We start from the raw sequence: 16,197 nt of genomic DNA on the forward strand, positions 1-16,197 counted from the left end.
AAAAATCTCTCTTTAAGAAACATGTTTTTAAAACAGTGAGACTGATGACGATACGTAACGAGCTAAATCAGACAATATCTACTAGCGGTGAGCTTGAACTGTTATAAGTTAGTCAAGACTCAAATGAACGAGTTCTTGACATCTGTTATTGTTCAAGCCCCCAAATTGTTGTTCCATACTCTTAGCCATGTCCACGCCAACCCTTTCTACTACCTTTAAGAACATGTAATCATTGTGTCTTGGAACACACTCCATATCCTTCTCTCTCTTCTATATCTCATTCAAACACAAAAGTTTCTTGGGTTCAGCCATATTTGTGCATTAATCATGTGAGTTTATCTTGATTCTTGATGGGTCTTAACTTTTATGTCAAAATTAATGGCTTTTTGAAGTCATCAAGTACGAACCCTTCTTCATTAAGGGTCATAGGAAACAGAAAAACCCTTGTTTAGCTCTTACTTTATGTTGGATTCAGTCAGGGAGTGGCTTTGAATCAAAGTTTGAATGTTGTGGGAACATTTTCTTAGCGAAAAATTTAAGCTTTTGAGAGAATATGTAATTATGATATCAATTCAGTGTTAGGACAACAAAACTTCTATGTTTTCACCCACATGTAATACTGTTTATTATAGGTTATGAATTCCATTTTTATGTTATTATGTACCATGCCATTTGTTTGTTTGTAGAATCATTTTCAAACCATGGGGTAACTAAAAGAAATTATGGAACGAGATCGTTACGTTGCATGATTCAGTGGATATACGACACTAATTACCCGCCAATGATTTGATTCCTATCCGGTAACTGTTGAACTAGAAAGAAAGGAAATAAATTATTACTGTAACAGCTCAAGCCCACCGCTAGCAAATATTGTCATTTTTGGACTTTTCCTTCTTAGATTCCTCTCGAGGTTTTAAAATGCGTATGCTAGAAAGAGGATTCCTGTGAGATCCCACATTGGTTGGAGAGGAGAACGAAACATTCTTTATAAGGATGTGGAAGTCTCTCCCTAGTAGACACGTTTTAAAACCGTGAGGCTGACAGCGATACGTAACGGGCCAAAGTGGACAATATCTACTAGCGGTGGGCTTTAGCTGTTACAAATGGTATCAAAGCCAGACACCGGGCAGTGTGCCAGCAAGGACGCTGGCCCCAAGGGGGGATGGATTGTGAGATCGCACATTGGTTGAAGAGAGAAACAATGCATTCCTTATAAGGGTATGGAAACCTCTCCCTAGTAGACACGCTTTAAAACCATGAGGTTGACGGTGATATGTAACGGGCCAAAGTGGACAACATCTATTAACGATGAGCTTGAGCTATTACAAATGGTATCAAAGCTAGACACCGGGCGGTGTGCCAGCGAGAACATTGGCCCCTAAGGGAGTGGATTGACATTGGTTGAAGAGGGGAACAAAACATTCCTTACAAGAGTGTGGAAACCTCTCCCTAGTAGACGTGTTTAAAACCGTGAAACTGACGGCAATACATAATAGGTCAAAACAGACAATATCTATCAACGGTGGGCCCCTCTCCACCCGAATCTCACAATTACAAACTTATCATGAATTAATAAAGATAATCAAGATTAAGATTGTAACACTAATCAAGTCATTACGTTCTAATCGGATGAAATCAAAAGTTTAAAGATAAAAATTGGATCTTTTTCATAAACTTTTGTAGGTAAGATTTGGTGGGTTGATAAGATAATATGACCCAAAAAGTCCCAAAACTCAAAAGAGGAGAGAATAGGGGAATAATAGATGTTCTCAGTCACTTTATTGAAACAATGCACGGTTCTCCAAGAAAGGCTTCCCTTCACAAATGGACTGTATAAAACCACTATTAGCCGAATGCTACCACACAAAGACATGAAAAAACCTCTAGCTTAGCTGCACCCTGCAACGCCTACCCCTTTGCCTTTTGTTACTTGGTTCCCTATATTTCCCATTTTTACCTTCCAATTCTTTGTCTCTGCAATCCTTGCGCCAAAAACAAGACACACAACAAAAAAGAAACCCAAAAGAAATCAAAAGAATTAGAAGAAGAAAGGCGTGAAGGGTCTTGGCCGGCAACTTCTGGTAATCACACAGTTACGTTAGCAGAGCATGGCTATCCAAAAGCCAACCATAAATCATTAATACCCTTTTTCCCTTTTCAACAACATTATTGTTCATATATCTTTATATTTACAAACATAAAAACCCTGTTTTTGTCTTAATTAAGCATTGTCCGATCCAATCAAAAGTAGTATTAAAGTACAAACACTTTGATTTCTGCCCTCTTCACTTTAGCACGATTGTCCATTTGTCTTCTTAACTTGTAGCTTTTGCAAATTCTTTTTTGTTTTTGTCTTTGAGTTTGAAAGGCTCTAGAGCATGGGTGCTTTTGCATGGTTATCTGTGAAAAATTCTCTTTTTACCTTGTTTATATGAATTGGGTTGTTTGTGAGTTTATCAATCATGCCCTTTTGAAGATGTTCAAAGTTGTGGACTTTTCTTTTCAGCTCAAAGAGTATAAATTATTGATTTGGTGGGTATTAAGATTAGGGTTTTTGTTTGATCTTTGTTAGTTTAGTTAGGGTTTTGGATGGTTTAAAAGAACAATTCAAAGAGAAACGGGTCATTTACGTAATGAATTCGGAGTAGTCAATATTGGTTGGGCGTCTCTATAGAGATGGAGACGTCAATATTGATTGCCCACGATGTGATTTTCGTATGTGGGCGAGCTTCATGAGATAGACAATGTGGTCGAAGAAGTTGACATGCATTGTAAAGAAAATTGTGAGATCCCACATTGATTGGAGAGGGGAAACGAGTGCCAATGAGGACGTTGAGTTCTGAAGGGGGTGGATTGTGAGATCCTACAGAGGAACAAAACATTTTTTATAAGAGTGTGGAAACCTCTTACTACCATACGCATTTTAAAACCTTGAGGGAAATCCAAAGAGGACAACATCGGTAAGTGAGCTTAAACTGTTACAAAAATACACAGACAAATGACTATTTGAAGAGAAACGAGACTCACCCAAAAAAGGTGAGATCCCACATCACTTGGAGAGGAGAATGAAACATTCTTTATAAGGGTGTGGAGACCTCTCCCTAGCATATACGCTTTAAAAACCTCGAGAGAAAGTTCGAAAGGAAAAGTCCAAAGAGGACAATATCTGCTAGCTGTGGGTTAAGGCTGTTACAAAGGATATTAGACCCCGACACTGGACAATGTGTTAGTGAGGACACTAAGCCCCGAAGGGAGGTGGACACCGGACAGTGTGCCAGCAAAGACACTAAGCCTTGAAGGATAGAGAAGACGATATATTCTATGAATATATAATCATGTGGGTCAGCTAGATTTGAAGGGGTGATGGTAAAGATATGGAGAGAAGGAGTACTTTACCACTTGAAAAAAAGATTTCATTGAAAACCCATCAAATCCAACCTTATAAAGAGTTCACTCAACATTTCATGTGAAACCCAATGTGATATATAAAACTAAAGCCAAGCCAAGCCAACGCTGGTGCCAAGAACAAAAAAGAAATGGCATTGTATCTTAGCCAAATCTTTAGAGCACATGTATTAACGCCCATGTTAATCATTCATCCTTGTGTTGTGGGAGTCCCCTTTTTGTGTAAAATTTCATATGTAGTCACATTCAAAGACTTGATGATAGCTTCACCTCCACTACCCTCCACAACCCACAACAGATAAAGGGGCCATTTTGGTGGGTTTTATAATGACATCAATCCCACCCTGTCATGACGTTGCCTCCTTTCAACCAATCTATACTTATATCTTCACCTTTTTGCCCTTTTTTCTCCTATCATCACGAATTTTTTCCTTTGCACCGATAGGTTTCATTTATAATGACTCGAAGCCCACCGCTAGCATATATTGTCCTCTTTAAGCTTTTCTTTGAGGGGTGAGTTACATGCAGAATCGGTACTCATCCCAGATATTGTCTTCTTTGGACGTTTCCTTCCAGACTTTCCCTCAAGGCTTTATAAAGGGTATTTTGTTCTTCTTCCCAACTAATACCAACGTGGGATTTCACATCATTTCTCTGAAACTCTGATGATCAAAACCCTCAAACTTTTGCTCTTTTCTTTTTGCTTTCTTTCCATTTAGGTGGGAAAATCTCTTTCTTAACTGTTATTATTAATCTCCACTGCTTTCTTGGATGCTCATGTTGGATGAAGATCAGACAGTGTAATGATGTGTTCTTTGGATAAAGTTTACAAAATCCTTTGTGTTTGTGTTTGTGTTTGTGAAATTTTGTTTAGGGTTTGTATTTTATGATGTTTTGTTATGTGTTTTCATGATTTCACTCTCTCATATCTTCTTTAGCTAAAGATCTGTGTGTCTGAAGTTATGTCGTTTTCTTCATGGGCTTGAATAAAGGGTTTGAGTTAGTGGCTGTCTGGCTGGCTGTTTCAGAGATCAAAAGGGCCATAATGAAGAGAGAACTCTTGATATGGGTTCAAGAGTTCAATGACATAAAGTTTATGCGACAAACTCAGCTAAAATTTGACAACTTGCCCACTTTGGTAGATGTTTATCTTTAAGTGGTCTTCCTTAGATTGTATTAGTCTCAAGAATTTGAATTCTCGATGCATAGAATGAAGTCATAGTTGGTGGGACGGGAATCATATAACAGCTCAAACTCACAGCTGTTACGTATCGTCGTCAACTTAATAATTGTAAAACGTGTCTGTTAGGAAGAGATTTTCACACCCTTATAAAAAATGTTTCATTCTCTTCTCCAACTGATCTAGGTTCTCACAATTCCAACATTCTCGTTGGCACACCACTTCGTGTCTGGCTTCGATACCTTTTGTAATACCCTAAACACAACACTCACAAATATTGTTCTCTTTGAGTTTTCCCTTTTGGGCTCCTTCTCAAGGTTTTATAACGCTTCCACTACGGAGAGGTTTTCACACTTTTATACTTCGTTTCTCTCTTCAATCGATATAGGATCTCACAATCTACCTCCTATTTCAATTTAAATGAGGATCCGTTTCGGAACCCGTCCCCCTAAGTTGAATGAGGACTATCAAGAATTAAAAAATTTTTCCTTTTAAACCTAATCTCCTTTCTTGAACTAAAAAAAATATTATAACATCATTCAATTATGGATCGTATTTGGCCTAAGCTCGATGCATTTTAATGACAACAAACCAAATATGACAGTCTCCTAAATTCTTTTCAACTCGGTTGTATAGTGATTTTCATATTTAACCTATTAACTCACACTAAATTCTTTTAATTTTATGTGTAATGGATCATTATTTATTTAATATTTATTATGCTGAAGAACATGTGATATTCCAAAGATTGAGCACACCAAGATCTGAAAACTATGGGTTATAATATTATTTTTGGTTTAACGACAAACACAGAGAGAACTAAACATGATTAGCACTTACCCACTTAAGGTTTGAGTGCATTACACCTCATTTCTTTGTCAATTTCCACTTGCATTTTACGTACACCAATTGGAATAAATAAAATAGTGTTTCTATTTTATACTTCAATTTAAAGAATCCAAGGATGAGTTCTTTACGGCTTCTTATCCCATTATCATTATCATTATCATTATCCCACTAATAACAACCAAATTAAATTCCACCCTAATCTCGATTACGAGGGTCGATCGGCTGAGTTGAATCTTTCATAGGTTGAATTGGATTGGGTCGGATATCAATCCAATTGTTCAAGTTGACTTAACCCAACTCAATTCAAGAGAATTCATGAATCAATCTAATCAACAATTGCTACTAGGTATGGTTCCCTTCAAGGGTTTCCTTTTCAACATTTTAAAATCGTGAAATTGACGATAATACGTAACAGACTAAAACGAACAATATCTATCAACGGTGTGCTTGGGCTGTCACAAATGGTACCAGAGCCAGACAATAGGTAGTGTATGAGCGAGAATGCTTGGCCTCTAAGGGGGTGGATTGTGAGATCCCACTTACATTGGAGAGGGGAACGAAACTTCCCTTACAAACGTGTGGAAACTCCTTTCTAGTAGATGCGTTCTTAAACCGTGAGACTAACGTCGTTACGATTGATTCACGTGGAAGGTGTTTAGGAGGAGGGAAGAAAGGTGGTGGAGTAATAATGGGCCAAACTAAGAGGCCCATGCATGTGAGTTTTGGGCCGCCATGAACCCCATTTGAGGTAAGTACAGGAACATTATTGAAGGGTGTTGAAATAAAATAATTGAAAAGCAACCTGTAAATGTTGGAAAGATTTAATTTGGTAATGTTTGGCTTTTAGGGAGCAATAATGCGTCATAGAAAAGCACTAGAATTGGATTATCCGGGGAAAAAATAATTTGCTTTTTTAGGGAGCAATTATTTTGAATTAATGTCGACAAAAGGATGTTTAAATTCTAATACCATTTAGTTAATAAGCTCGTGAATATTGAAGTTCCACATACGGTACTTTCTAATGATGTAACAATCCAGTTCAACTGCTAGTAGATATTGTCTGTTTTAGACCGTTATAAATTTTCGTCAGCCTTATAATGCATCTATTAGGGAGAGTTTTCCACACCCTTACAAGAATGACTTCATTCCCCTCTCCAACCCATGTGGGATCTTACAATCCACCCTCCTTGAAGAACCAACATCCTCACACTCCCTAGTGTCTGCCTCTGATACTATTTGTAACAGCCCAAACCCACCGTTATCAGATATTGTTCACTTTGGCTCGTTACGTGTTCGCTACATCTTGTCATCAGCCTCACAGTTCTAAAACGTGTATACTAGGGAAAGGTTTCCACACCCTTACAAGAAATGTTTCGTTCCCTTCTCCAACCGACGTAGGATCTAACATGTAAGCTATGAAAAGCAAGTCTCGTTAGCTGGGCGAGACTTTTAACTTGTTTTATTTGGCTGCTATGATGATCTTCGTAGCTTAAAATCAAAAAAAAAACATGGAGCAGCCATTGAACATGACAGTGACACTCAGCTTTTACATAGAGAGGTTAAAGTAGGCCTCAAATGTACCTTATTTTGGCACTCTCCAATATTTGAATGTTTTGTTAATTTGGAAGCTCTAATTTGTGTGCGTAGTGACTCCTCCCTCTCTCTCTCTCTCGTTAAGTTGCTATCAACATTCTATCCTCACTCACATGACATGTCTCCCCTTCTCTTACTTATCATAATTCATATACTAATCACTATTTGATATCAATTGTAAAAACAGATATCTTTATGTTCTTCATCATTGCCCATTTGGAGTCCTCTTTGATATCAAATTCCCAACTGAGCTATCATTTCTAAACTATGCTTGCTTCTAACACCAATCAAATCCATGATGAACATGAAAGCCACCAACTTTCCTTACAATTCATAGATTACTACAACTTCGATCCTTTCCTCGATGAAGATTTCATTTTGAGTCAAATTTTGTATACTCAAAAACAGCAATTTCTTGATGCTAATAATTTTGAACCTGAAATTGGGTTTGAAATTAGTGTCAATAACACCAATGAGGAGATAACCCAGAAAGCTTTACCTCAAAAGAAGCCCATTTCTAGAAAGAGAAGCTCGAACAAGGATAGACATAGCAAGATCTGCACGTCAAAAGGGCCAAGAGATAGAAGAATGAGGCTTTCAATTGAAATTGCAAGAAGCTTCTTTGATCTTCAAGATATGCTTGGGTTTGATAAAGCAAGCAAGACAGTGGAGTGGCTTTTTGCTAAATCAAGAAGTGCAATTAAGGAGCTAAAGGAGAAATATTTGTCAGAGAGTCATAATTACAACAAAAGTTTTGATTTTTCTCCTCTTTTTAGGAAAGTTTCTGTTTTTGAAGCGCCTAGAGAGAAGAAGAGAAGGAAATTAAGGGTGGTTGATAAAGAATCAAGATCCAAGGCAAGAGCTAGGGCGAGGGAAAGAACAAGGGCAAAGATTGTTCATCGTTTGGAGATATCAAAATGTGATTTTGAAGGAAACCCAATTGGGGATTGTATGATGGGTGATGTTAGTGAAGAAATTGGCACCAAAAACAAGATTTTTGAATTCAAACAAAGCGAAAACGAGAGATTTTTGAGCTCGAATGTCGAAAACTCAGCTGATCATGTTCATCTTCTTCCTGGTTCCTCCATGGATATGAGCTCCATGTCCTTGGACAGCATCAAAGCATCACCTGCAGGTAATTTCCAGAATTAGGGTTTAGTACATTTCTCTTTGATCGAACCGTCAGTCTATCTTTATAGATTTTCGGTATATTAAGAATCACAATTCTCTACAATAGTATGATATTGTCCACTTTGAGCATAAGCCCTAGTGGCTTTGATTTTGGTTTACCCAAAATGTCTCATACGAATGGAGATGTATTCTTTACTTATAACCCCATTATCATTCCCTAAATTAACCAACGTGGGACTCTCTTCTAAAAATCCTCGACACGGTAAACGGGTAATTTTGTTATGTAGTTTTGAGAAGGTATGAAAGTAAAAGTTTAAATTTTGATGAACAAAGCAAAGTACATAGGTAAAAAAAGAAACCCTTTTACTATTGATTCCTTGACCACTAAAAATTACCCATTTAGGTTAAAAAAATTCTAGTTCTGCCAAAGAACAAGTAAACCCTAGCTCAATATCAGCTTCATAGCTCATCAAGCATCATTAAGGAGCCCTAGATTATGCCATGAAACAAGATGATCGACAAGAAATGTATGATTTTGGTCTAATTTGCAGGCTTGAAATTGCTGGAACTTGATGAAATTGATGGTGGGCTGATCTTCTATGGAGAATGATGCAAGAATTTAATCCATGATTCAAGGTTTCATAATTTGTAATTTCAGACAGAAGTTAAGGTATTGTTTAAGAATAAATGTTCTTTTCCTATGTCTCATTGTTCTTTCTTTAGGTAATATTCATCAATTAGCTGTTCTCTCAAGAACTTTTATTTTGTTTGTGATATCTGTAGTACATGAATTCTTAATGGTGTGGGGAATCCATATGTTGCCTGTTTTAATTAGTGTATATATATATAGATATATAGATATATATATATACGTTCATATCTCAGTATCTTTGTTCATACAAAATATTATTTTATTTTTACCAAATGAGTCTCAATTATTGTTCGGATTTCTCACCATTTCTTTTATATATTATCTCCTATCTACAAAAGGCATTTGAAATTTTAGTCAAATGTCATGGAACAGCTCAAGCTTAAGTCCACATCCGTAAAAGGAATGCTCTGTTCCCCTCTTCAACGGAAAATCTTACATTTTTAAAACGAAAAAAAAAAACAAAATTTATGAACTAGGTTTAGATTGCGAGAACATTGGAAACATAGATATAGTATTTATAAACTAATTTTTTAAAACAAAATAACGACCCATTACATATCACTATTACCCTCACGATTTTAAAACGAGAGAGGTTTACGCACACTTTTAAAAAATGTTTTGTTCTTCATTCCAACATTTGCTGCTTAAAATTTGTTGTATAAGAGAGGACATCCCTTAATTTACGAAGAAATTTCAGTGTACCTTCTCTAGAAGTCATTTTTCCTCTAAATTTTCATCGACTCACTAAGCTTACCATTAAGCTATTTCCACCCACTACGGTAGTGGCAAAACACTACCAAGTCATTGTGAGGTTCTAGATCGGTCAGACAGGAAAATAAAACATTCCTTATAAGGGTATGAAAACTTCTTCCTAGTAAACACGTTTTAAAACCGTGAGGTTGACAGTAATATGTAATAGACCAAAACAGACAATATCTACTAATTGTTAGCTTGGACTATTACAGTAATTCATGTATAGACAGCTCAATCAGGCGAGGAAAAAAAACATAGTGAACGAGCAAAAAGTAAATATCTATGGTTACATGACATGGTTAGAGTGATCTCTTAGTATTCATCAACTAGAAATGAAAATTTATAACAATTTAATTAAACGCCTAAACGAGTTGTTCATGCAAATAGTGAAGATTGAGAAAGGCTTGAAGGAATACCTAACGGGTTCAAAGTAGACAATATATCATAGCGATGCTCTATGTGCTAACAGAATCGTAAAAACACACATGTTCTCATTTTTGTCCAATTTTTGGTATTCTACTCCCTTTTAATGGGAGATTCAGCAACAAAATCACATGAACAAACGTGAAAAATAGTAGAAACATGAGCAAAATATCAAAATAGAAGTACCTTGTGTACCTTATGTGAGAATGCCTTTCCCTTGTTTGGTGTCTTAGCTTCTCTATGGAGTTCACTATTTGAAGAAAAGGGAACATTAATAAAGAAAAGCACTTAATTAGGAAAGGGAAGCGCGTACTGATAGAAACAGATATGCCAAAGTGGGTGATAGGAAGCTGAAAAGTCAAGCACAAGGGCATGGCGTTAGAAGTTGATGGGACATTTTCCTTTGCAGGCTCCTTTTGGTTGCAACTATCATGCCTATTTGGCTAGTGTTTGTGTTTGAACGTAACCGTTCAAACTCACTGCTAACAGATATTGTCTGGTTTGGCTCGTTGGTTTTAAAACACATCTAATAGGGAGAGGTTTTCACACCCTTATAAGGAATGTTTTGTTTCCCTCTTAAACCTATATGGGATCTCACAATCCACCCGCTTAAGGGCCCAACGTTCTCGCTAGCACATCGCATGGTGTCTGGCTCTGATATCATTTGTAATAGTCCAAACCCACCGTTAGTAGATATTGTTTGTTTTAGTCTGTTACGTATCGCTGTCAACTTCACGATTTAAAACGCGTTTACTAGGGAGAAGTTTTCACACTCTTATAAGAAATGTTTCGTTCCCCTCTCCAATCGACATGAGATGTCACAGTGCATCTAGACAAAATTTAGTAAAATATTAGACATTTGTAAAATGGTGAAGAATTTGAGGGATCTCAGCCATGTGTAGATCCTGGGGCTTACCCTAGTTAGCTTCACTTTCCCTCTAGAGCATTAATGATACTCAGATGGGTAGTAATGATATCAAATTTTGTGTATCAAAACTAAAATTCAGTATATGAGAGAGAAGGAAACAGAGGGAGGAAAAAAGGGAAGAAAAACAGATTGTTTAACCAGTACTGACATGAAACTTGGAAAAAAATTATATGATGCAGATATTCTTGGTTACCACCCAGATAGAATGTGAAGAAAAAAGGACCTTCTCAGAACTTTACCTATACATATCAGGACAATACAATGAAAGGGACTGTTCAATAGAAAGTGAACATGAAAACCTCTGCATTATTAAGCAAAGAAACACCACAGATCTTAATTTGGGGGGTTCTTTGCCTCTCTCTTGGGGCTCGGGAATCAGGAAGGAAGGTTTTGTAGCAATCCAAGTCCACCACTAGTAGATATTGTCCATTTTGGCTCATTACGTATCACCATCAGCCTCGTGACTTTTATAAGTCTCTGATAGGGAAATGATAGGGAGAAGTTTCTACACCCTTATAAAAAATGTTTCGTTTTCTTCTCCACCTGATCTGAAATTTTACAGATTTCCTGTCTAAGAACACCATAGGTGATTCAGGAAATGGCAGCATCTTGTAGCTAAGAACACCATAGCCTATTTTTAAATGAAAAAATCTTCAGTTTAGCAGAAGAAAAGTGAAGGAGAATCTGTACAGGAGACTGCCAGATTTTAACGAGTACGTTCGCTCATTCAGTACAGACAGACACCACTGCTATCAACACGTCTGCCTGTTTCTCTTTACTTCAGTCAGTGTTAACAGGGTGAAGACATGCTCAGGCCTGTCTTCGTGGTAGGCAAACTTTGGCGTTCATAGACAATAATATGCATAAATTTGTGATCTAACCGAGGGATATTAACTGGGATTTTGTACTATCCATCTCGATATCCCCTCCGCCGGCCATAATACACAGCAGACATAATTCATCTAGTGGTAAAGTTACATATTTTCAGCTTCATGATTCTGAGAAAATTCTTATACATTCGCTACAAATAACTCCCAATATGTTACAATGGGATTCTAGAAAACCTTAGATATGGCCACATAGAACCTGTGTACATAAATGAATCAAATAGCTACAACTAGGATTGGAAAATGCATTCACGCTAAGGTCATTTGGCAGTGACAGACGCTCCGTCTCATCTAGTAGAATTAGCTGCACTTCGGGACCAAGATGATGGCTTGAAGCTACCTGTTAATATGGTTGAAGCTGCAGAGGCACAGATCTTCCTTCTCTTGGATTCTAGGTCCAATCGTTTCTTATCAGGTACGGATGATCTAGATGATCCATGGAAGATGGAGGAAGCATGAATCAATGCCCGCTTATCCCTTCTGTTCTTCTCAAACTTTGAGGAGAACTTCATGCGAGCAGCAGCTGCAGAATCTTGTTTGGTTGCGGGAAGCAATCGTATACCGAGGCCCATCTTACGAGAAAAATTTTCTTCTTCAGCAACTCTCTTCTTTTGATTCTGAGAAGATGGAGGGAAGTGTATTAGCATAATCATTGGAAGATGAAGGTGAGAAAAATGGAAAGGATTAGATGACATACTCTAAGCTGAGCTCGAAGTGTCCTGTTCAGAGTACAGTCATCTGCATGCCTAGAATCTGAGAGTCGTTGGAGGCGCACCAATACTGGCTCAGCTTCTTTCTTCTTCTGCATATCCTTTTCCTGGTGTTCAAGTCGATAAAATGGATCTGCAAGCTTACCCCTTTCTGTAAAAGATATATTAAAAAGGGTTAGTAATTCTAAAATAAAATTATATGGACAGGAGATTTAACAATGAAACCCAATGAAAGGCCAATTAAGTTTGATGACCCTGATAAGTAAATGTTATAAACGTTAACAATCGTCACCTTCATCAGCCGGTAGTTCAAAGGTTTCGGCATCCTCTATGTCATATTCCTCAGTTTTTCGTTGTGCACCACTAATAATCACATACTCGCAATTTTTTGGATCTGTCTGAATAACAATCTCGTGTCTACAGCATGCTGATTTCATAGTAAAGCTCCATATCTGAAAGAATCAAGAAGATAATATTAGTCACTGAAAAGCTCTTATAGTGTGATTTCTACAAACTGATCATGTTTTTTCTAACAGGACATTACAACCACGAGAAATCACCATTCACCAATGTGTATATTGAAATTTTCATAGAAAAATAATCCATCCATCAGAACAAAGTTATTCAGAAAAGCTTTCTGTTAAAGAGATCTGTTGTTTATAGGGAAAAAGACAATACCGATTAAATAAGTTTATAGTTATAAATTAGGTAGCAGCACGAATACAGAAATGCTCCACTAAAGAATTTAAAAAATACGGAGCAGAATCAAACTTACTAAGAAAAATGTGAACAATAAATATATCAACATTGCATGTAAATACTAGACAAGAATGTATGCATATGGATTGCTAAATCAATGATAAAACAAAATGGGGAAAAAAATGATACAACATTGTGTGTGTAAAACTATGTGGTAATAGTCTCATTGCATATTAGAACCTTCAAAAGCTAAATATGTTACAATTAGCCATGAACAATACATACCTTTGTAGAATAATAATTTCCAACTTGCTTTTTCTCTGCATTGAACCTAACACCCTTTGCTATCATTGAGTTGCAGCCACCACACCATATATTGTAAGGCATCTCGAACCTAACAAAGCAACACGTCTCAATTGATTAAAAAATATTAGACTCTGTGAATTAAGCCATCAACATGGAAATTTCCTCACTCCAGTTTTTCAAAAAATAACATAATCCCCTGCTTTAAAAAGGACACCCTAGGCAACAGTATTGAAGCACCAAGCCAAGAAGACCTCTCTAAGGTGCATGCTTCAGCACCATGCATCACACTTCTGAGTTTTTAATTTTTAATTTTTAATTTTTTTAAAAAAGCTTTGTTATGGCAGGAATGCCTATTTCCAAAGATTACACAATACCTCCCCAAAATCTGTTGATGATATTCATATTAGTCACATAATCAAATAAAAACATCAATTTTATAAAAAGCAGATATAATAAAAAAAATAAAAACATTGATTCCAAGCCAAAGTTCTCCAACAATGTGTTCTCATTAGCCACCTACCTTATTATCAAGATGCCTTGATCTATTTTCCTTGCTCTCTCTCTCAAAGCATGTTGACCATGAAATTTGTTCAAAGACCCCTGAGAAAGAAAAAATCAGCATGAGAATCTGAAAGGATATAGATATTTCCTTTGAAAAAAAATTATTGCACTACTATAGTTGAATGAGAAATGTACCTGTTTTGGGGTCCATTCTGGTGGATAGTAAAAGTTGTCTGCTCTCGCAGCTGCAAGTGAAGACTGAAAAATGCAAACCACCAAACGTCATAAGCATTAACGATTCAACATGTATTGCCAAGAATATATTTATAATTCATTCCCTAATAACTTTTTCTTAAAAAAAAAAAAAAAAAAAAAAAAAAAAAAAAAAAAAAAAAAAAAAAAAAAAAAAAAAAAAAAAAAAAAGATAAACAATAAAAAAAAATTAAATAACTATAGATATATACACAATCCACTTTGCATATCGAGTTGATTGGCTTCCAAGGAAACAGTTTTCACATGAAATACAATCTACCAAAATTTATGAAGTAAATGTAAGAGAACTTGCCTACCTAATTACAGAGTCAACTTAAGTGAACAACAAAGGAAGTTCGAGATACTCAGCCATTCAAACAGAATTTATTCCAGAAGTACACTAATTCTTGGTCTAAACATTAAAGGTCTCACCTAAGGGGCTGTATGACTATGTTTTTCAAACGCATTTCAGAACAAAAAGAAATTATAAAATTAAAGTATAAATTACTATTATAAGTATATAAACCATTTTGGCTAACTGTTTTTTCTGACATGAAGTTTTTCTTCTAAAATTATTATCTTTAAGAGCATGTACAGAACACAGGTTTGAAAATAGTTTTTTCTAGACAACTCTAAATTACTAGGCACAATCCATGCATGAACCATTTCCAGAAAATTAAATTTCAGGTTAAATCCAACAACGGGTTCCAAGATTTTGGACCTAAATCACTTGTGATGGATATTGATTTCAATAACTAAAACTATTTGATTCCCCCCGTGACAAAAGATAGCCAATACATATACAAACCATTATGGTTAAATGTTTTTTCTGAAGAATAAAATTCACGTTCTCCTATCCAGATCCAATGTGTTCTCTCGCACTGACATGATGTTTTTCTTCCGAAATTAAGTTCTGAAAACATATATACAGAAGCACGGATTTGAAAGGACAGACCTGAATTTCTTGGCATATTCCATCCAAGAACCATCCCCAGAAATCATTTTCCAGGTTAAATCCAAACAACGGGTTCTATAAATTTCGACCTAAAACAATCGTGATGGGTAATAACTTCACTTAACAGAATCATTCGATTCACTTACGAAAACCGATAACCAAAAATACTCTTTCAGATGCATCCGCTAATCTCTTTCAAAATAAAATAATAACTAATGATAATCGCTCGAACATAGGGCAAACAATCGAAACTAACAAACACTAGTCTAAACCCAGATTGCTACGAACAAGTTGAATCGGAACAAATAGCAATAAACCCTAGAAATGAGAAACAAAATCACATACCATTATGAATCGTCGTCGGCTTCTTCAACTTCGTCGGATTCCAATTTCCAGCTGCGAATTCAAAATTGGCAATCGTTAGTAGAGAGATTACATTTATTTCGTACTGTAGTGTTTATATACTCTTTTTACGCGTGCCATTCTGGAACAAGGATGGCGCGCTTGCTTACGAATGGGCTCATTTCTTGTAATGGGCCAACAAATTACGAATTAATTATAGCCCAAAGGGCCTTAAACCCATGGGCTCATTTCTTGTAATGGGCCCACAAATTACGCATCAATTATGGGCCCAAAGACCTTAACACATGGGCTCATTTCTTGTAACGGGCCCACGAATTGCGCATTCATTATGGGCCCAAAGGACGTTAACGTAGTGCTCATGGGTCGACGAATTACGCATTAATTATGGGCCCAGAAAACCTTTACGCATGGGCTCATTTCTTGTAATGGGCCCACGAATTACGCATCCATTATGGGCCCAAAGTTCCTTAACGTATGGGCTCGTTTCTTTTAATGGGCTCACAAATTACGCGTTTATTATGGGCCCAAAGGACCTTAAAGTATGGGCTCGTTTCTTGTAATGGGCCCACGAATTAAGTATTAATAATGGTCCCAAAGACCTTAATGCATG

The 16,197-nt window shown here is 36.5% G+C and overlaps 2 protein-coding genes across 2 annotated transcripts; one reads left to right on the forward strand and one right to left on the reverse strand.

Moving 5' to 3' along the window:
* Window positions 1-7,243: 7,243 nt before the first annotated feature.
* LOC111467675 (transcription factor TCP12-like) lies at window positions 7,244-8,972 on the forward strand. The gene is made up of 2 exons (XM_023112660.1): window positions 7,244-8,162; window positions 8,710-8,972. Exons 1-2 carry the CDS (start codon window positions 7,295-7,297, stop codon window positions 8,766-8,768), a joined length of 927 nt encoding a protein of 308 aa, XP_022968428.1. The 5' UTR covers window positions 7,244-7,294; the 3' UTR covers window positions 8,769-8,972.
* Window positions 8,973-11,758: 2,786 nt separating this feature from the next.
* Window positions 11,759-15,675, reverse strand: LOC111467676 (coiled-coil domain-containing protein 130-like). Its single transcript, XM_023112661.1, has 7 exons — window positions 15,570-15,675; window positions 14,213-14,275; window positions 14,037-14,116; window positions 13,496-13,604; window positions 12,804-12,963; window positions 12,499-12,662; window positions 11,759-12,418 (listed from the first exon to the last, which is right to left on the reverse strand). The coding sequence occupies exons 1-7, from the start codon at window positions 15,570-15,572 to the stop codon at window positions 12,089-12,091; spliced, it is 909 nt and encodes a 302-aa protein (XP_022968429.1). The 5' UTR covers window positions 15,573-15,675; the 3' UTR covers window positions 11,759-12,088.
* Between the last annotated feature and the right edge of the window lie 522 nt (window positions 15,676-16,197).

Source organism: Cucurbita maxima, unplaced genomic scaffold (assembly GCF_002738345.1).
Source record: "Cucurbita maxima cultivar Rimu unplaced genomic scaffold, Cmax_1.0 Cma_Scf00034, whole genome shotgun sequence".
In the NCBI taxonomy this organism is placed as follows: domain Eukaryota; kingdom Viridiplantae; phylum Streptophyta; class Magnoliopsida; order Cucurbitales; family Cucurbitaceae; genus Cucurbita; species Cucurbita maxima.